This window comes from Salvelinus alpinus, chromosome 30 (assembly GCF_045679555.1).
Source record: "Salvelinus alpinus chromosome 30, SLU_Salpinus.1, whole genome shotgun sequence".
NCBI lineage: Eukaryota > Metazoa > Chordata > Actinopteri > Salmoniformes > Salmonidae > Salvelinus > Salvelinus alpinus.
Window position 1 is genome coordinate 20526298 of NC_092115.1, and position 21829 is coordinate 20548126.

At 44.1% G+C, this 21829-nt stretch overlaps 1 protein-coding gene across 3 annotated transcripts in view; it reads left to right on the forward strand.

Annotated features, from left to right (window-relative positions):
* Positions 1–21829, forward strand: part of LOC139560632 (ephrin type-B receptor 1) — a 405983-nt gene that overhangs the window by 360391 nt on the left and 23763 nt on the right. For 2 of the 3 annotated variants that reach the window (XM_071377579.1, XM_071377581.1), the window contains 4 exons: positions 1239–1303; positions 13962–14150; positions 15079–15326; positions 18050–18265. In XM_071377579.1, the coding sequence (XP_071233680.1) occupies positions 1239–1303; positions 13962–14150; positions 15079–15326; positions 18050–18265 (718 nt within the window). The remainder of the gene's footprint in view (positions 1–1238; positions 1304–13961; positions 14151–15078; positions 15327–18049; positions 18266–21829) is intronic. The other variant, XM_071377580.1, reaches the window with a different exon arrangement.

Sequence of the window (21829 nt, forward strand, 5' to 3'; positions counted from 1 at the left end):
AAAAAAATTAAAGCATGGTGGTGGCTGCATCATGTTATGGGTATGCTTGTCATTGGCAAGGACAAGGGAGATTTTTGGGATAAAAAGAAACGGAATAGAGTTATGCACAGGCATAATCCTAGAGGAAAACCTGGTTCAGTCTTGTTTCCAACAGACACTCGGAGACAAATCCCCCTTTCAGCAGGACAATAACCTAAAACACAAGGCCAAATATACACTGGAGTTGGTTACCAAGATAACATTGATTGTTCCTGCGTGGCCTAGTTACAGTTTTGGGTTAAATCGGCTTGAAAATCTTTGGCAAGACTTGAAAATGGCTGTCTAGCAATGATCAACAACCAATTTGACAGAGCTTGAGTAATTTTAAAAAAAAGTATAATTTGCAAATATTGTACAATCCAGGTGTGCAAATCTCTTAGAGACATACCCAGAAAGACTCACAGTTGTAATCGCTGCCAAATGTGATTCTAACATGTTTCGACTCAGGGGTGTGACTACTTACGTAAATTAAATATTTCTGTATTTCATTTTCAATAAAGGTGCAAACCTTTCTAAAAACATGTCTTTACTTAGTCATTATGGGGTATTGTGTATAGATGAGTGAGAAGAAACATCTATTTAATCCATTTTGAATTCAAAATGTGGAATAAGTAAAGGGGTGTGAATACTTTGTGAAGGCTCTGTAACTGTTCCATATCTGTATTATGAGTACATTTCTCTATGAATCGTCCATTTCACATGTGGACCAAAGCGTTCACGCTGAGTTGACCTGAGTTAACTGACTCAAACCAATTTCATTCTCAAAAGTGTGTTACAGCACCACGCTACTTTCCCCCACCCCCTCTCTCTTCAGAAACCTTTAAGTTGAATTTAGAATTTGCAGCAGTGCCGTATGCTACCAGTTAGTAGCACAGCGCCCTATCAGACACGACAGGGTGTTTGATGACTGTAGGAGCAGAGGAGAGGTTTAGGAAGACAGATGAAAAGCTACAGAGATGTTATCACATCTCTAATTAAAAACCAGCTCATTCTCATTACACTTCATTTGTCGCTGCAGCTAACTCTAACCCTAAGCCACTGATTCAGTTTTAGACCGGTCGCTTTCAGGCCTCGGTTAGTGAGACTCCGAGACAGATTTAATGATTCCTCCTTACTCCTCTTTCATCCTAAAGTTGTATTTTTTTTATTTTTTTCCACAAAATAAAACTTTTCTTTCCCTATCTCTGATTTGTGTTCAGGAAACGGGCGTACACCAAGGAAGCGGTGTACAGCGACAAGTTACAGCATTACAGCACAGGAAGAGGTAAGTTCACTACCACAGCACCATATACTACAGACCCTGGTTAGATTCCAGGCTGTATCACAACCGGCCGTGTACCGCCGCCCTACTGGGAGTCCCATAGGGCGGCGTACAACTGGCCCAGCGTCGTCCGTGTTAGGGTTTGGCCGGGGTAGGCCGCCATTGTAAATAAGAATTTGTTCTTAACTGACTTGCCTAGTTAAATAGGACGAAACACATATTAATTGTCCATCATGTTCTATCATTTAGGGCAAAACAGTCCCTCAACGTTCTAAATGACCTTGATTGACACTTGGTTCGATCAAACACGGGCCACATTAAGGGCAAAAACAACACTTCCATGTCCTTTGCGTTTTACTATAGAGGGAAAAAAACACCCCTTCTGATTGAACATCCCTTTACACTTTCTAAATGACATTGCTTGACACTCACCTCTCAGAGTTGTAACCGTGTTTGAACGACACACAGTTCTATCATGCTGAGTACTAAAACAACCTGTTCTAGCATTGAGGGAAAATACACCCCATCCTGATCCGACGTAGAGGGCAAAAGTCATCCCTTTGTGTTCAGGAAACGGGCGTAACATTGACTGACACGCATCTCTCAGGGCTGTGTAAGCTAACCATGATTGAGCCAGGGTCCTATCACTCTTTGGCTGACACTGACACTGTAAAGTTGCCTCAAGCAAGGCAAGCAAACTCCTTTGTTTTGCTGAAATTGAGGGAGAGGCTGTTGTCCTGGCGCCACAATGCCAGTTCACTTACCTCCTCCCTATTGGCTGACTCGGCGCTGTTGGTTATCAGGCCTAAAACATTGGTGTCGTCGGCGAGTTGATGTCATGCAAAGCCATGCAGTCGTGGGAGAACAGGGAGTACAGCAGAGGGCTGAAGACACACCCCTGGAGGGACCCTGTGTTAAGAGACAATCCTCACAGCCTGTGATCTGCACATCAAGAACTCCAGGATTCCAGTTGCAGAGGACGGTGTCCAGACCCAGGGCTCTGAGCTTGGTGACAAGCTTGGAAGAAACAATAGTGTTAAATGCTAAACTGTAGTCAATAAACAGCATTCTCACATGTGTGTTCCTCTTGTCCAGATGTGTTAGAGCTGTGTGAATAGGCCTGGAAATGTCATCTTCCGTAGATCTGTTGGAACGGTAGGCAAATTAGAGTGATCCAGAGTGCCTGGCATGCTGGCCCTGATGTGGGCCATGACCAGCCTCTCCTAGCATTTCATGATGACCGGGGTGAGTGCGACGGGCGATAGTCATTTTTCTTGGGCACTGGGCCGATGGTTGTCTCTTTGAAGCGGGGACTACAGCCTGGTACAGGGACAGGGACCGGTTGAAGATGTCAGAGAAAATGCCTGCCAGCTGGTCAGCACACACTCTGAGGATGCGGCCAGGGATGCCATCTGGGCTGGCTGCTTTTTAGAGTTTTCCTCACATCAGCTTTGGAGAGCGAAAGCACCTGGTCGCCCCAGAGCAGCGAGAGTCTTCCTGGACTGCTCGATATTGTCTGCCTCAAAACAAGCATAGAATGTTTTCAGCTGGTTTGGGAGGGAGGCTTTGGTGGGCACCACACAGGTGGATTTTCCTTTGTGTTCTTTGGTAGTCCTTGCCACATACCGTAAGTCCTGAGTCTGAGTTGTCGAACATCAATTCAAGTTTGAGTCTGTATTGTCTTTTGCATTTCTAATGGATTTGCGGAGCTTGTACCTGCTTGCCTTGTATATACGGTGTGCCATTTCTCCCCCGGTCAAACCCTCAGAAGAGTTGGCATTCGCAGTTGGTTGTATCAGAGGCTATCTTATGGAGATTTAAATCCATTAACATAAGTGGAGAAATAAAATAAGAAGATGTTAGAGAGACGGCAACAGCGCTAACCACGCTTATCATCAAGCAATTTGAAGGCGAGGGAAAAAACAGTGATAAGTGTTCCTATTCAGCTTGTGTTTTTCCCCTCCACTCTCACCCGCTAACTAATAATAATGCTCAGGAATAGATTATGTCCGATCTTTTCTCTTCAGGATTTGACAGACAGTTTTCTAATTACTACTCATTGGTAGAAAACGACCCACTTTGGAGGAAACAACTCGATTCTTCTTGGTTGAAATGCTTAAGGAGTGTTTTTTTCTCACCCTGGCTGTTGGTAATGGAGTCACAAACTGTGATGAGTGGTGTACTGAATGGGAAATTAACATGCAACACCTAAAACTATAAAGGTGTAGTTCAGGGATTTTACTGAAATTATTGGCACGCTTGATAAAGATGACCAAAAAATACTATAAAATAAATAATTAAAATACCGAGCTATATAGTATGCTTCAAAAATGTGAAAATTATATTTTATACCAACAAAATTGGTCAGAGAAAGAGATTTTGTTTAACAAGTAATAAAACAAACTCTCAAAAAGGTCAAATTGGCACCTACCTCTGTTTTCAATACTCCATGCTCCCGCCCCTTGCAAGGATAACAACACTGAGCCTTTTTCTAAAATGTTTTATGAGAGTGGAGAACACATAGTCTTTCCAGATCCTTGATATCCTTTGTCTGTGCTTATGGACTGTCCTCTAATTCAAACTAGAGAATGACCGATTTTTTGGGGTCAAGGAGGCTGATGGACGATATTTTAGGTCAATATTCAATATCATTACATTTATATAATGATATAAATAAATGACTGTTTTTACCAATCTATCTACATAACATTTTATTTAAATTGTAAATCTCTTCATTAACTGAGTAAATTAAGATAGTATAGGCCTACACACAATACAGGTGAATGCATATTCAATAGGAGTGTGTGCCTGTATTGAGTTGTTTCAGAGACTATGGTGCTACTGTACAGATGGCAATCGTTTTGCCTTCCATTTGGGACCTAATCAAATCAAATCAAATGTTATTGGTCACATGCACATGGTTAGCAGATTGCGAGTGTAACGAAATGCTTATGCTTCTAGATCCGACAGTGCTGCAGTATCTAACAGGTAATATCTACCAAATTCCACAACAAAACCTAATATCTAACAAATTCCACAACAAAACCTAATACACACAATCTAGTAAAGGAATGGGATGAGAATATATAAGTATAAAATATATGGATGAGCAGTGACAGAGCGGCTAAGATGGAATAGATATTGAAGGATACAGTATACAGTATATGAGATGAGTAATGCGAGATATGTAAACATTCTTAAAGTGGCATTATTAAAGTGACCTAATGATCAACAACATTTGCATAGAAGCATCACTCCAGCATGTCACGCCTGTATGGAATGACATCCTATAGGCACTGCTGTTAGTTTGTAAATATAAAATAACATCTATTCAATGCAAATGGGTCCAACGTAACGTCAAGATTTGTGATCACGGATGCTTATGAAACAAGTATTTTTTTCAGCTGTCAGGATGCAGAACAAAATTCTAAACAGTTCTATTGGCGAGTTCAGCTATCTGTCAAGAAATGGCAGGTTGCAACTTGATCCTACTGCTACGATTGGATAGAGTGAGGCTGTAACTCCACTCCCTTTCACATCTCTCTCCATCGCTCATATCACTTGCTGCAGTTTACTGCTAGTATGAAAACTCACTCAATGCCGTTGACATTGGCTACCAAGACATAAATGTGCATAATAAAAGGAAATTGACTAGTCAGTTACACAACTGAATGCATTCAACTGAAATGTGTCTTCCGCATTTAACCTAACCCCTCTGAATCAGAGTGGTGAGGGGGGCTGCCTTAATCAACATCCACGCCCGGGGATCAGTTGGGCAGACCACGCAAGGGCAGATCGGTAGATTTTTCAGTCTTACCAGCGCTGGGATTTGAACCAACAACCTTTTGGTTACTGGCCCAATGCTCTTAATCTCTAGGCTACCTGCTGCCCCTCATATCTAACAAGGAGAGCGAGGGTAGGAAAAAATATGAAACAACGATGCACATTATGTCTAAGAGTTTAATCTGCCCATAGTTTAAGTGAGAATGTACAAACACGCACGCTGATCTACAGTTTACATGGTCCATAAACATGCTGGAAGATTCTTAGGTAGTTAAACCTATTGCCAAACTTTATTTGGCCATTTTAAAACACCTTCTTTCCCTATTAGGACAATCATCTAACCCGACTATCAACTGTCAATTTAAGGATACGATTGCAGCTGGTCAGATTGGCACACCAGTAAATAGCTAACGTTACAACGGAAGTCAGATTTTTTGTTGCTAAAAATGGTGCAAGTTCAAATGATAACCAGCTAATGTTAGCTAGCTACATTGGCTATTAGCTCCTATCTGATATCTTATCACCATGTTTATCTAGCCAGCTAGCTAGCATAGTAGCTAATATAGCTAGCTAGCTAACATCGCAGATGAAAAGGTTAGCTAATTATTGTAATCTTTGCTAACAGATCACATAGCTAGCTAGCTTTCTTATTTCATGCATATCCTGGCACGTCGACACAAGCCTTATTATTAGTGAATTAACTAAACTAATATTTGCAACAGGAGTTTGATTTTGGTCACTGTGTCAATTCATCCATTTCTCGATCTGCACCTTTCTGTTGGAGAATGAGCTTGCTTGCTGCTGATTTTCCCAGCTATACATTCCTCAGCATTGTGCAGTGCTCATGGCCAGGCGGTGAGTGGTGGCTGGCATAGCAGCATTTTTGCTATGTAAAGGGACTATCAGCAAATCCGATAGAGAAGGTCCAATAACCGATAGAGTAGAAAAAGCGAATATCGGCCCGATATATCAGCTCGGCCGATTAACGGTTGTTCTCTAATTTCTCACCACAGGTTTTCAATGGAGTTTGGAGACTGAGATGGCCATTGCAAAATGTTGATTTTGTGGTCAATTAACCACTTATTTGTGGATTTTGATGTGTTAGGGTTTATTGTCTTGCTGGAAGATCCCTTGCGGCCAAGTTTCAGCCTCCAGAGGTAACCAGGTTTTTGGCTGAAATGTCATGCTGCTTGGTAAAGTTCATGATACCGTTGAACATATCAAGGGCCCCAGGACCAGTGGAAGCAAAATAGCCCCATAACATCAAAGATCCATCACCATATTTGACAGTAGGTATGAGGTACTTTTCTGCATATGATTCCGTTTTTTGACCAAACCCACCACTGGTGTGCGTGGCTAATGAGCTCTATTTTCATGTCATCCTACCATAGCACTGCCTGGAGTTTGCCAGAAGGCATTGGCACTTAGATTGGATCCGGTGCTATGGTCAGATGACATGATGATACTCCATATATGTAGGCCTATGCAGGAACATGTACACATGCACGCACGCAGACACACACACCACAAGCATCTGTCACCATTTATCAACACGCGTTCACTGGCATTCACACACTCCCACATAATACATATTTAGTAAATGCCCACATACAGCCATACACATGTATCCAGAAATGTCCATATGTCAGCCACATGCGCGCACACACACACACACACACACACACACACACACACACACACACACACACACACACACACACACACACACACACACACACACACACACACACACACACACACACACACACACACCACACACACACACACACACACACACACACACACACACACACACAGACACAGACACAGACACAGAGACACACAGACACCACTCACACACACGTTTCCTTTATCCAGAAACAAGTTGTCTCAGCTGCTGTTGTTTGTGCTCCAGCATCTGGTTTGTGCATGAATAGACAGACAGCTGACTGTATGTGCACTATCTCACATAGTTACTGGGTGACAACGGCCCAGACTCTTCTGACAGAAATGTCTGTCATTGAAAAAACAACCCGGAAAAGACAGATTCTTCAACAAACTTCCATATATTTCACCAAGAATCTAATTGCTTGCTGGATTTAGATTTTAATTTACGATCCAGGCCAGCGGCGTGTTAATCCCTTATTAAGATTTGCAGATTGCAGAATGTTTGTATTTTTCTCTCTCTGATTTCTGCCTTAATAAGTTGCAGTGTGTGTCTGATAAATCATTTTCTCACATCAAACGCTGGCTAATTAACTTAACTCGCAATGAGGAGAATATTCATTTATATGTTTTGCCTGTAGCGTGTATGAGTGTGTATGCGCACATCTTGGATCTATACAGTAGATTAGTTTAGGTGTGTATACTTCAGGACCAAATCTTTGCCATGAGCTATTGGTTATAGGGGATCTTTCTCTCTCTCTCCACCCCCTCTTTCCCTCACCCAATGGACTTTGTTGTTTTATAGCTGGGTAAAAATAGACCCGGTGGTTTGGATGTGCTTTGGCCCGCACAAACAACTGATAAACTGTTTGCTATTTAAATTATACATGAAAGTGGGCATGGGTCTGTGGAATATGGAAAAAGGCAATGGTGTGTGTGTGTGTGTGTGTGTGTGTGTGTGTGTGTGTGTGTGTGTGTGTGTGTGTGTGTGTGTGTGTGTGTGTGTGTGTGTGTGTGTGTGTGTGTGTGTGTGTGTGTGTGTGTGTGTGTGTGTGCATGCCTATTTGCTTATGTTTCCCAGGCCTGAGATTCCTGAGCATCGTTTCAGTCACACGCATGCACACACGTCCATAATGCCATTATAGAATGCAGAACTCCAAACCCTCTCATGGATTATCTGTAATCCAGTCTCCATGGAGTCTCTAATCAGCAATTACATCCACAGAGACAGGCTTCAAGGTAATTAGTGTGCTAGCCAGACAGAGCTTTCATTCAAGAGCTATATGTAAGGTACAAGGTACCTTGATCCCCTCCTTGAATAGAGATCCTATCCTTCCTATCCCCTTCTCAGCCCTCCGCCACTTGACTCTGTTCAGCCTAGGTGCTGCATGTCTTGTAGATGAATGAGGTTCGTGAGGAGACGATGGGTTTATTTCAACCCTGGTGCCATATTGCAAAACCAGTCTGAGAGTGCTAATCAATGTCATTGAGAGAATTTACTCTCTGAAGTAATAGGATGTATGTTTGAATCTGTCTGTAGTTGCCTCTCACATGACGCCCTATTCCCTATATAGTGCACCACTTTTGACCAGAGCACTAGTATGTGACTGCCCTATGCGGCTCTAGTCAAATGTAGTGCATGACATAGTGGATAGGTTGCGATTTTAGGCGTATATTCTATGTTGTCAATTCATGTGTTGAATATGATTTTGACTACCCACAAGCCATCTCATCTGCCTCAGAAACAAGTGTTTCTCCATTCCCAGACATCCCCCAGACAGTGAACTGTACTCACCTATCTGTCGCTGGCGCTTAGAGCCGTTGGTTAGCGAGGCGGTTTTATCAGTTTATGAGCATCTATGGGGAGAGATGGTGGGGAAATTGGTTCCTCTGCGATCACAGGGCAGAGAGGAAGGGAGTGAGAGAGGAAAGAAAAAAGCTCTTTCTGTTTCTCCGTCTCTCTCTCATTCTGTCTCTCTCTCTCTCTTTCTCCTGGCTCTCGAAGGTTTACTGTTGGATAAAACGGATTCATCAAAACACTATTTTATTAGTGTCTGCTGTGGAGGAGTGCTTGTTCCTGGGAGAAAACAGGAGCCCTAATAGACTTGTGTACATTACTATAATTCCATTCACACAGGCTTGCTTGTTTGCCTACACCCAAAGACAGAGTCCTGGAAACCGGGGGTTGGAACCAAAATTAGTTATTCCAATCAGAACCACTATTTTTTTCGTTTCGTCCAGTGTTCCGACCAGCAAAATAAAGTTCTGAACCGGTTCAAACCAAAAATGTTTACCGGTTTATATTGTTCCTTTCTGTTTCTTTTTTAACTTGTGAAATCAACAGTTGTTTACATTTAGCTCATTAAATGACTTCACCAATCAGAGCAGACAGAGCAGGCAGGCTAGTTGTTTACATACGTGATGGACAGACAAATGTAGCCTATGGCACAAGATTCGACTAGAATAATGCGGGTGGGGAGAGAGCAGGAGAGGGTTGAGAAGGAGGATTGAATCTCTGGCATCTTGTTATGACATGTATTATCTGAAGTATTTGAATTATATCTAGGAGGAGCAACTTCTATGGAGGAACTTTGAATGTCTTTTGAGCTCGCTAGGTAACAAGCTTGTGTGCAGAGCGGCACCAGAATGAAAACACATCTTACCATTTTGTAGTTAATAAATCCAATGTGAATTTCAAAGTTTATAGTATCCTTAGCTAGCAATGAAAAAGTTTATCCATTCTTCTCTAGCTAATTAAAAATCTCTCCCTATCTTCTGAATCGTGTGTAACGTCAGTACAGTAGCCTATGGTAACGTCAGTACAGTAGCCTATGGTAACGTCAGTACAGTAGCCTATGGTAACGTCAGTACTGTAGCCTATGGTAACGTCAGTACTGTAGCCTATGGTAACGTCAGTACAGTAGCCTATGGTAACGTCAGTACAGTAGCCTATGGTAACGTCAGGTCAGTAGCCTATGGTAACGTCAGGTCAGTAGCCTATGGTAACGTCAGTACAGTAGCCTACGGTAACGTCAGTACAATAGCCTACGGTAACGTCAGTACAATAGCCTACGGTAACGTCAGTACAGTAGCCTATGGTAACGTCAGTACTGTAGCCTATGGTAACGTCAGTACTGTAGCCTACGGTAACGTCAGTACAGTAGCCTACGGTAACGTCAGTACTGTAGCCTATGGTAACGTCAGTACTGTAGCCTATGGTAACGTCAGTACAGTAGCCTACGGTAACGTCAGTACAGTAGCCTACGGTAACGTCAGTACAGTAGCCTACGGTAACGTCAGTACTGTAGTCTACGATAACGTCAGTACAGTAGCCTATGGTAACGTCAGTACAGTAGCCTATGGTAACGTCAGTACTGTAGCCTATGGTAACGTCAGTACAGTAGCCTATGGTAACGGCAGTACAGTAGCCTACGGTAACGTCAGTACAGTAGCCTACGGTAACGTCAGTACAGTAGCCTACGGTAACGTCAGTACAGTAGCCTACGGTAACGTCAGTACAGTAGCCTATGGTAACGTCAGTACAGTAGCCTATGGTAACGTCAGGTCAGTAGCCTATGGTAACGCCAGGTCAGTAGCCTATGGTAACGTCAGTACAGTAGCCTATGGTAACGTCAGTACAATAGCCTACGGTAACGTCAGTACAATAGCCTACGGTAACGTCAGTACAGTAGCCTATGGTAACGTCAGTACTGTAGCCTATGGTAACGTCAGTACTGTAGCCTACGGTAACGTCAGTACAGTAGCCTACGGTAACGTCAGTACTGTAGCCTATGGTAACGTCAGTACTGTAGCCTATGGTAACGTCAGTACAGTAGCCTACGGTAACGTCAGTACAGTAGCCTACGGTAACGTCAGTACTGTAGTCTACGGTAACGTCAGTACAGTAGCCTATGGTAACGTCAGTACAGTAGCCTATGGTAACGTCAGTACAGTAGCCTATGGTAACGGCAGTACAGTAGCCTACGGTAACGGCAGTACAGTAGCCTACGGTAACGTCAGTACAGTAGCCTACGGTAACGTCAGTACAGTAGCCTATGGTAACGTCAGTACAGTAGCCTATGGTAACGTCAGTACAGTAGCCTACGGTAACGTCAGTACAGTAACCTACGGTAACGTCAGTACAGTAGCCTATGGTAACGTCAGTACAGTAGCCTACGGTAACGTCAGTACAGTAGCCTACGGTAACGTCAGTACAGTAACCTACGATAACGTCAGTACAGTAGCCTATGGTAACGTCAGTACTGTAGCCTATGGTAACGTCAGTACAGTAGCCTATGGTAACGTCATAAGGTGAATGCACCAATTTGTAAGTCGCTCTGGATAAGAGCGTCTGCTAAATGACTTAAATGTAAATGTAAATGTAGCCTACGGTAACGTCAGTACAGTAGCCTACGGTAACGTCAGTACTGTAGCCTATGGTAACGTCAGTACAGTAGCCTATGGTAACGTCAGTACTGTAGCCTATGGTAACGTCAGTACAGTAGCCTACGGTAACGGCAGTACAGTAGCCTACGGTAACGTCAGTACAGTAGCCTACGGTAACGTCAGTACAGTAGCCTACGGTAACGTCAGTACAGTATCCTACGGTAACGTCAGTACAGTAGCCTATGGTAACGTCAGGTCAGTAGCCTATGGTAACGTCAGGTCAGTAGCCTATGGTAACGTCAGTACAGTAGCCTATGGTAACGTCAGTACAATAGCCTACGGTAACGTCAGTACAGTAGCCTACGGTAACGTCAGTACAGTAGCCTATGGTAACGTCAGTACAGTAGCCTATGGTAACGTCAGTACTGTAGCCTACGGTAACGTCAGTACAGTAGCCTATGGTAACGTCAGTACAGTAGCCTATGGTAACGTCAGTACAGTAGCCTATGGTAACGTCAGGTCAGTAGCCTATGGTAACGTCAGGTCAGTAGCCTATGGTAACGTCAGTACAGTAGCCTACGGTAACGTCAGTACTGTAGCCTATGGTAACGTCAGTACTGTAGCCTATGGTAACGTCAGTACAGTAGCCTACGGTAACGTCAGTACAGTAGCCTACGGTAACGTCAGTACTGTAGTCTACGATAACGTCAGTACAGTAGCCTATGGTAACGTCAGTACAGTAGCCTATGGTAACGTCAGTACAGTAGCCTATGGTAACGGCAGTACAGTAGCCTATGGTAACGGCAGTACAGTAGCCTACGGTAACGTCAGTACAGTAGCCTACGGTAACATCAGTACAGTAGCCTACGGTAACGTCAGTACAGTAGCCTACGGTAACGTCAGTACAGTAACCTACGATAACGTCAGTACAGTAGCCTACGGTAACGTCAGTACTGTAGCCTACGGTAACGTCAGTACAGTAGCCTATGGTAACGTCAGTACAGTAGCCTACGGTAACGTCAGTACAGTAGCCTACGGTAACGTCAGTACAGTAGCCTATGGTAACGTCAGTACAGTAGCCTACGGTAACGTCAGTACAGTAGCCTACGGTAACGTCAGTACAGTAGCCTACGGTAACGTCAGTACAGTAGCCTATGGTAACGTCAGTACAGTAGCCTATGGTAACGTCAGGTCAGTAGCCTATGGTAACGTCAGGTCAGTAGCCTATGGTAACGTCAGTACAGTAGCCTACGGTAACGTCAGTACAATAGCCTACGGTAACGTCAGTACAATAGCCTACGGTAACGTCAGTACTGTAGCCTACGGTAACGTCAGTACTGTAGCCTACGGTAACGTCAGTACTGTAGCCTACGGTAACGTCAGTACAGTAGCCTACGGTAACGTCAGTACTGTAGCCTATGGTAACGTCAGTACAGTAGCCTACGGTAACGTCAGTACAGTAGCCTACGGTAACGTCAGTACAGTAGCCTACGGTAACGTCAGTACAGTAGCCTACGGTAACGTCAGTACTGTAGCCTACGGTAACGTCAGTACAGTAGCCTATGGTAACGTCAGTACTGTAGCCTACGGTAAGGTCAGTACAGTAGCCTACGGTAACGGCAGTACAGTAGCCTACGGTAACGGCAGTACAGTAGCCTACGGTAACGGCAGTACAGTAGCCTACGGTAACGTCAGTACAGTAGCCTACGGTAACGTCAGTACAGTAGCCTACGGTAACGTCAGTACAGTAGCCTACGGTAACGTCAGTACAGTAGCCTACGGTAACGTCAGTACAGTAGCCTACGGTAACGTCAGTACTGTAGCCTATGGTAACTTCAGTACTGTAGCCTATGGTAACGTCAGTACAGTAGCCTACGGTAACGTCAGTACAGTAGCCTATGGTAACGTCAGTACAGTAGCCTATGGTAACGTCAGTACTGTAGCCTATGGTAACGTCAGTACTGTAGCCTATGGTAACGTCAGTACAGTAGCCTACGGTAACGTCAGTACAGTAGCCTACGGTAACGTCAGTACAGTAGCCTACGGTAACGTCAGTACAGTAGCCTACGGTAACGTCAGTACTGTAGCCTATGGTAACTTCAGTACTGTAGCCTACGGTAACGTCAGTACAGTAGCCTACGGTAACGTCAGTACAGTAGCCTATGGTAACGTCAGTACAGTAGCCTATGGTAACGTCAGTACTGTAGCCTATGGTAACGTCAGTACTGTAGCCTATGGTAACGTCAGTACAGTAGACTATGGTAACGTCAGTACTGTAGCCTATGGTAACGTCAGTACAGTAGCCTATGGTAACATCAGTACAGTAGCCTATGCTTCGGTGGGGGGAGGGGCAGGTGTCCTAAACACACACACTGGCAAAGATTTTCAGTTTGCAGGCGGACACTGGAATACGTTTCTGAGTGACACAGTGAAGGGCTTTTCATAGGCGCTTTGTTGCGTTTTTTTTTGTTCAACTAGAAAAAATGCCTTGAACATAAAATAATGTTATTAACCGGTTCCCATGCTTTTAAAATAATGGTTCTGTTCCGGAATAGTATGGATCACTTTCATTGAAAAAATATTTTCTGTATTTTAGTTATGTTCCCTGAACCGCTTCTAACACCCGATGGAAACATCATTCTAATGCATAGATACCTTTTGAGAGGTTGTATTACAGCACAGCTACCTTTTTCATTGCACTATGCTGTTACATACATACTACATGGACATATGAAGTCAATGTCCACCCACAGCCCATTTCACTACCAAAAACACAACAAATTCTGCACTCTCACTGATTGTTCATATCCACTCTGATTGGTTCTAGAGCTCTCCCTGAGAGCCGACATGTCTAACTGCCCCTCCCCAATGGGCTGCCCGACCCACTTCTCAGGCTCTCCGGGAATGAAGATCTACATCGACCCCTTCACTTATGAGGACCCCAACGAGGCCGTCCGGGAGTTCGCCAAGGAGATTGACGTCTCCACCGTCAAGATCGAAGAAGTCATCGGCGCAGGTAAATGTGAATGGATGTGTGTTTCTTTGTGCGTGGGCAGGTTGGTGGGTGGCAGAAATATCTTTAGCCTATAGCATCCCAGTCCCTGTACCAAGCTCTCTCTCTCTTTCTCTTTGTCTATCTCCCTATCTCTATTTCTTTCTCTCTCCCCCACCTCCCTCCCTCTCTATCCTCCCTCTCTCCCATCCTAACTCCCTCCCTCTCTCCCTTCCTAACTCTCTTCCTCTCTCTCTCTGGGGACATGCCCTCCCTCGATGGGCCAGGCCAGACCTTCTTGACTGTATGGAGACATGCTCATTGGTGTTGATTCATACAAAGAGTTAAATAACAGCAGGCTAATGAGACAAGGACTGGATTAGCCTCCGGTGGTCTGGCTGAGACACACTGCATGATAGGCGAGAGGAAACGAGAAAGGATAGGGGGAGGAGATGGAGGAGTGGGATGAAGGAAAGGATAGAGGAATGGGGGTTTGCTAATTACAGATTTCCGTTTTTTGTTTATTCAGTGGTGTGGGATCTCTGCAGGATGCCTAGAGGATGATGAGTAATCAAGGAATTGAAATAGTAGATATTTACTGTGAATTTGTTGTGTTGTTATTCTTGTAGCTTCTATTCATGAATGCCCTCCCCAGATTCTGAGCTGCTGTTCAACAAGATAGCCCCACTGTTGATCTCAAATGAGACAATTACTTTTGATTATTGAAAAAACAAAGGTCTAACTATCTTCTGCTTGTTAACTCTGGTCCAACATACATGTTGTATAAGGTCCCTGGTCATATAGGGTCCCTCTCGAGCAAGATTCGAGGTATTCCACTAGCGCAATCAAATGGATTTATATTTACTGAAATCTCAAGGTCTAATATTGACTTGATCTCTCTAGACTGTTGATCTAGCTCTATAACCACACACCACACCTCTCCCTCCCCCAGGTGAGTTTGGTGAGGTGTACAAGGGACGTCTGAAGCTCCCAGGCAAGAGGGAGATCTACGTAGCCATCAAGACCCTGAAGGCAGGATACGTGGAGAAGCAGAGGCGGGACTTCCTGTCCGAGGCTTCAATCATGGGACAGTTCGACCACCCCAACATCATCAGACTGGAGGGCGTGGTCACCAAGAGTCGGCCAGTCATGATCGTCACAGAGTTTATGGAGAACGGGGCCCTCGATTCCTTCCTGAGGGTGAGTTATAGAACGTGTGTGTATCAAGTGCCTTAGATTATGAGAGCTGCTCCACGATCAGCTGGTCCCCCTGTCCCATGTAATCTTTTCAACATGATTTAAAAGGCTAAACTGCTCCTAGATCAGCACTCCCAATCTAAAACACTTAATGAGTATAGACCCAGGAATATGGATGGTGTTCACTCCACTATGCCTTATTAATCATTTATAAACAATGCTTACCACCTCTTTTTTGTAGTTTCTTATAGTAAATGTGACTGTGGTAATAGTTTATTTACATGTTTTTTCTGTTCACATAATATGTATTATACAGTATGATGATATACACTGAGTATACAAAACATTAAGAACACCTGCTCTTTCCATGACTTAGACTGACCAGGTGAATCCAGGTGAAATCTATGATCCCTTATTGATGTCACCTGTTAAAATCCACTTCAATCGGGGTAGATGAAGGGGAGGAGGATTTTTAAGCCTTGATACAATATAGACATGGATTTTGAATGTGTGCCGTTCAGAGGGTGAATGGGCAAGACAAACGGGGTTTGGTAGTAGATGCCAGGAGCACTGGTTTGTGTCAAGAACTGCAACTATGCTGGGTTTTTGACACTCAGCAGTCTCCCTTCCCGTGTGTATCAAGAACCACCCAAAGGACATCCAGCCATCTTGACACAACTGTGGGAAGCATTAAAGCGTTGGGCCAGTAACCAAAAGGTTGCTGGATCGAATCCCAGAGCTGACAAGGTAAAAATCTGTTCTACCCTTGAGCAAGGCAGTTAACCCCGCTGTTCCCTGGGCGCCGAAGATGTGGATGTCGATTAAGGCAGCCCCCCGCACCTCAGAGGGGTTGGGTTAAATGCGTAAGACAAATTTCAGTTGAATGCATTCAGTTGTACAACTGACTAGGTATCCCGCTTTCCTTTCCCATTGGTGTCAACATGGGCCAGCATCCCTGTGTGTGTGTGTGGGGGGGGGGGGGGGGGGGGGTTGCAACTCAATATTAGGAATGTGTTCCTAATTTTTGGCATACTCAGTGTATGTTGCACTAAGACTGCACTGGTTCATTGCAGCATGTTTGTGGCTTGATAAAACCAATATGAGTTACAGCTGATGGTATATGGGCAATGTAATGCACATTTGTCAGCCCGCAACAGGGCTTAGGCTTACAGAGCACACTCATCGTAGATTTGAGAATGTACTGAACCCAATTCCACCCTCCCCTCATCAAAGACTTCCTGAAATAGCCAACTTATGTCCTCCTCATTTAATTTCTCCACTCATGCCCCAAGCTCTTAATGGACTATCCCCTCGCTCTTTTGTAGCTTGGACGGAACGAGCGAGTGTACAGCTTAATCAATATTCAACCCTTATTTTTTTCTCTCCTTCCCTTCAGTCTTCCCTCCCTCCATCTCATGGATTGGTTTTCTACTCTACTTTGTTCTAATGCTGGTTTAAAGGGGCCCGTTGAAGTTGGCTTTGCTAGCCGCCACATCCGTCTTATGTTCCCATCGATCTTACCCTACCCTCTTATTTGTTAGTGTGTGTCAAAGCTCCTCTGAGCATTGGAGACACAGGGAGGAACTAGGAAGGGGTTGGGGGGAGAGAGAGAGCTCCCCCATGTGTGAGTGTTACCAACAGTGATGTACGATGTGCAATTTTCACTAGAAACATCCTCTAACCACTCATTTTGATAGGATCGTGTTTGAATAATCCAATTTGGGAATCAAAATGAATTCCGTCCCCCTTCATTTGATGTAAAATAGGAAATAATATGCAATACAAGGGCTGTCTGGGACTGTGTCGTTAGTGTGATACACTCTTAGAAAAAAAGGGTTCCAAAAGGGTTCTTCAGCTGTCCCCATAGGATAACCCTTTTTGCTTCCAGGTAGAACCTTTTTTGGTTCCAGGTAGAACCCTTTTGTGTTCCATGTAGAAGCCTCTAAGGAAAGGGTTCTACATTGGACCCAAAAGGGTTCTACCTGTATCCAAAAAGGGTTATTCAAAGGGTTCTCCTATAGGGGACAGCCAAAGAACCCTTTTTGGTTCTAGATAGCACCTTTTTTCTAAGAGTGCAGCGTGAAAGTAAAAATCTAAAGATCAAATCACTTTAAGTGTAAAGCCTTGACGATTCCATCACAGACTCAGAAACAACTAGTTTGCTGTGTTGGAGAAGTGGGTTGCACAGAGATAGATAGGCAGCAGGTTAGGCTGTTTGTCACACCCTGTGTGTATGGATTATTGTACGTACTGTAGGTGTGACGGTAGATCTTGTACAAAAGTGTGCCCTTACTTCCTGACTGTGGTGACACGGATGTGTCCGTAGGCTTTTCTATTCTGGGAAAGAGATCCCAGAGGACGTGGAAGGAATTTGCAACACAGCCTCTTCGTGTCAGAACAGTGTTGGCTAGGCATGGTCTCTATACAATCTGACACTCACACAACATCTGTAGCATAGCATGCAAAATGTGCTTGTGTTAGTGTCATGTTGTTGCGGTTTTTAAATCAATTGCATTTCAATCATGTAGAATCATGCAATCAAATAGAACCGTGTCCGGTCTGAACATCTTCATGCCTAATACTTTGAAATAGTGTAGAATTCATTGAAGTATGGCTTGTTTATTGTCGACATCTCAGCTGAAAGGCCTGCAGATAGGCCTGTAGATGACAAGTTTAATTTCATGGTGCTAATAATCCCCTTCTACCTCTCTCCATGTCTCCTGCAGCAAAACGACGGTCAGTTTACCGTAATCCAGCTGGTGGGCATGATGAGAGGCATCTCGGCGGGCATGAAGTACCTCTCTGAGATGAACTACGTCCATAGAGACCTGGCTGCCCGCAACATCCTGGTCAACAGCAACCTGGTCTGCAAGGTGTCCGACTTCGGACTTTCGCGCTACCTTCAGGACGATACCTCTGACCCTTCCTACACCAGCTCTCTGGTGAGTCCTACTCTCTGAACCCCCCAAAAAAGATTTTCTCACCTTTATGTTTTGAAATGGATAGGTTGGTTCATAGCAACAAGACTGTCTGAAGACGGGCGACATAGAAGAGGGAGGGTTCTGGGATTGATGTTTATGAAGTGTGTCTCCACTGTGATGTGTCTCCTCCAATTGTTGTCAACAAACAACATACCGGCATTCGGCGTATTATGATAGAGGAGGAAGGTGATTCATTGGTATGTTTTTAGACACACTTAGTCATGGCCCTTTTGTTGTGAGTGTAGTTGTGAGTAGTTGTGTGTGTGTCTAGGACTGCTTGAATAAAATAGAGGTAACTGGTACATCAGAAGAACTACAGCACTTCTGTCAGGCCATCTCTCATGCATTCCCTTTCAGTCTTCCTCGCCACTCACTTTTCTCTTTCTCAGTCACTCGCTCTCTTACCTCCATCTATTCTCTTTTACATTCCACAAGCCTTCTCTCTTCCTTCACCTCCCTCTTTCTACTAGTCACGGACTATGACTGTCACATCTTCATTAGTGCAGAGACTCTGGGGAAGAACTCCTCTCTCCCCTCTGTCATTGGGATGCGTGGGATGCAGGGAAACCAAAGAGCATCTAAGCCCCTCAATCTGACAGCTAGCACACCGTCCCTCCTCACTCCTCGGGATCTGGACCTGGTCGCCCTGTCCCCTTCCCCCGCTCATCATGCATTATTCCTGGGGCATCATGGAAGGGTTTGGGCCCCTAATTAACACCACAGAGGTACAGATTTGTAATTATTAGACACTATGGCTGGTGTATCTGACTCCATCTCCTCCCCGCTCTGTTTTCGATGTCATCCACAACACACTCACACTCTCGTATCTGAATACAGTGCAAGGTTATGAGGGCTTGTTGTGTGAGTGTGTGTGACCTGCATTGACTTTTATTTGAAACGACTGCTAATGAGTTATTTGTAATGGTTTATTATTCAGTTGCTCCTGACAGTTGGAGGGAATACAGTGAGTCTGCCTGGTGCAGTACACCAGAGTCTGTTCTTTAGTGAGGCCAGTTGTTTTAAAGGATGTAGTGAAACGGCTCGCTGCTTTGACGAAACTGCCTGAGGGCAACTTTTGTCAAATAATTTATATGCACACACTGTGCATGAGGAAATAAAATATATTTCCAATATGTATGAGTAATTTACAACTAAAAACTCTAAGATGTTCTAAAAATAAAGGTGGTAAGGCATCTAAACATCAGCTACCAAGACAGTACAAATATAGGAGAGTAAATGTAGTTCTTATCTATCTAAACATAGGAGATGATCTTTGAGAAGTCAAGGACAAGACAACAACAATACAAACCCACGTCTACCTTTATTTAGAGAGCAGAAGATGATTATATTAGAACTCAACCATGTGTGTGCGTGCGTGCGTGCGCGTGTGTGTGTGTGTGCGTGTGCGCGTGTGTGTGTGTGTGCGTGTGCGCGTGTGTGTGTGTGTGCACATGCGTGACTGTGCTTGTGCGTGCTTGAATGTGTCTGAGTCTCAGGTGTGAACGGGAAGTGTGACAGGTTTTGTAGAGGGGACGTGACCTCCTGTTGGTGGGTTTGGGAAGTGAATTGGCCACTAGGAAGGCAGACCGACCTGGGTCTCTGTGACCCCTGCGGTTAAGCCCTGCTAAAGGTGTTTTTCCTGAACAACAAGTAAATAAGAAATACAAGATCACCTTCTGTCGGCTGTCAATCTTGTTGATGCTACAGAGGTTCAGAAGGGGTTCAAGGTTAGAATTGGACTATAGATTATGTTTTTGATGTTTGCCTGTTTCATGTACAAGACTTCTTGAATATTAGATGATGCATCTCAAGGGTTTCATACTGTAACGGGATTCAAAATATAGATAGATTTTGGCTTTATTATGAACTCCTTTCAAAAAAAGATATGGTGCAATGCCACATTGCTTTCACAGCAACTGTTTGTGTGCTTAACCTTTACCCAACCCAGGTATTCCCATTGAGATAGGACCTCTATGACACCAGAGGCCTGACACATAACACATAGACATAAACAGCTATTTGCACTCCATCCATAAGCAAACCAGAGTCACACAACAGTCTCTTCAAGCGTTCCCCTTGACCTTACCGTGTCTGAGCACTAGCTTGGTCCTGACTGTCCTGGGGGAACGTTCTGGGAATGTTCTCTATCCACAAGGGAGAAGTTGTGGAGATGTTTGGCAGAGAGTCGGGGTCCTTGGGTCTCTCATGCATTCCTCTAATTAAGCTATGCATGTTGCCAAGCCTCCACAATGCCACGGCAGCTCCTTTCAATCGCTGACCTCCCTCCGCCGGTTACGAGGTGAACACTAAGGCAATCACAGAGCGAGGCCAGCGCGGCGGGCGAAGGCCGAGGGAATAAGGAAAATGTTATTCCGCCGACGACCCGTGAATTACGTCGCCATCAACCTCCTCTTCCTGCAAATGAATCACCTCATTTTTCCTGTCCTTCCTTTGTCATGTTTTCCTCCTATTTCGGGGTGACCAATTACCTGGCCTCCAGAGAGGTGCTGGGGAAGTTGCTGGAGAACATGCTGTTAATTGCATAGTGTTAACCCTGGGGTTGGAGCTCACACTACGGACATAAGTTTACCTTCTTTCTCTTATTCTTTCTACTTATTTCTACAGCTATATTAGCACTATAATAGTTATATCTATCTATCTATCTATCTATCTATCTATCTATCTATCTATCTATCTATCTATCTATCTCTCTACAGTCGAAGTCGGAAGTTTACATACACTTAGGTTGGAGTCATTAAAACTCGTTTCAACCACTCCACAAATTTCTTGTTAACAAACTATAGTTTTGGCAAGTCGGTTAGGACATCTACTTTGTGCACGACACAAGTCATTTTTCCAACAATTGTTTACAGATAGATGATTTCACTTATAATTCACTATATTACAATTCTAGTGGGTCAGAAGTTTACATACACTAAGTTGACTGTGCCTTTAAACAGCTTGGAAAATTCCCGAAAATTATGTCATGGCTTTACAAGCATCTGAGAGGCTAATTGACATCATTTGAGTCAATTGGAGGTGTACCTGTGGATGTATTTCAAGGCCTACCTTCAAACTCAGTGCCTCTTTGCTTGACATCATGGGAAAATCAAAAGAAATCAGCCAAGACCTCAGAAAGCAAATTGTAGACCTCCACAAGTCTGGTTCATCCTTGGGAGCAATTTCCAAACGCCTGAAAGTACCATGTTCATCTGTACAAACAATAGTACGCAAGTATAAACACCATGGGACCACGCAGCCGTCATACCGCTCAGGAAGGAGATGCGTTCTGTCTCCTAGAGATGAACGTACTTTGGTGCATATAAGTGCAAATCAATCCCAGATCAACAGCAAAGGACCTTGTGAAGATGCTGGAGGAAACAGGTACAAAAGTATCTATATCCACAGTAAAACGAGTCCTATATTGACATAACCTGAAAGGCCACTCAGCAAGGAAGAAGCCACTGCTCCAAAACCGCCCAAAAAATCCAGACTACGGTTTGCAACGGCACATGGGGACAAAGA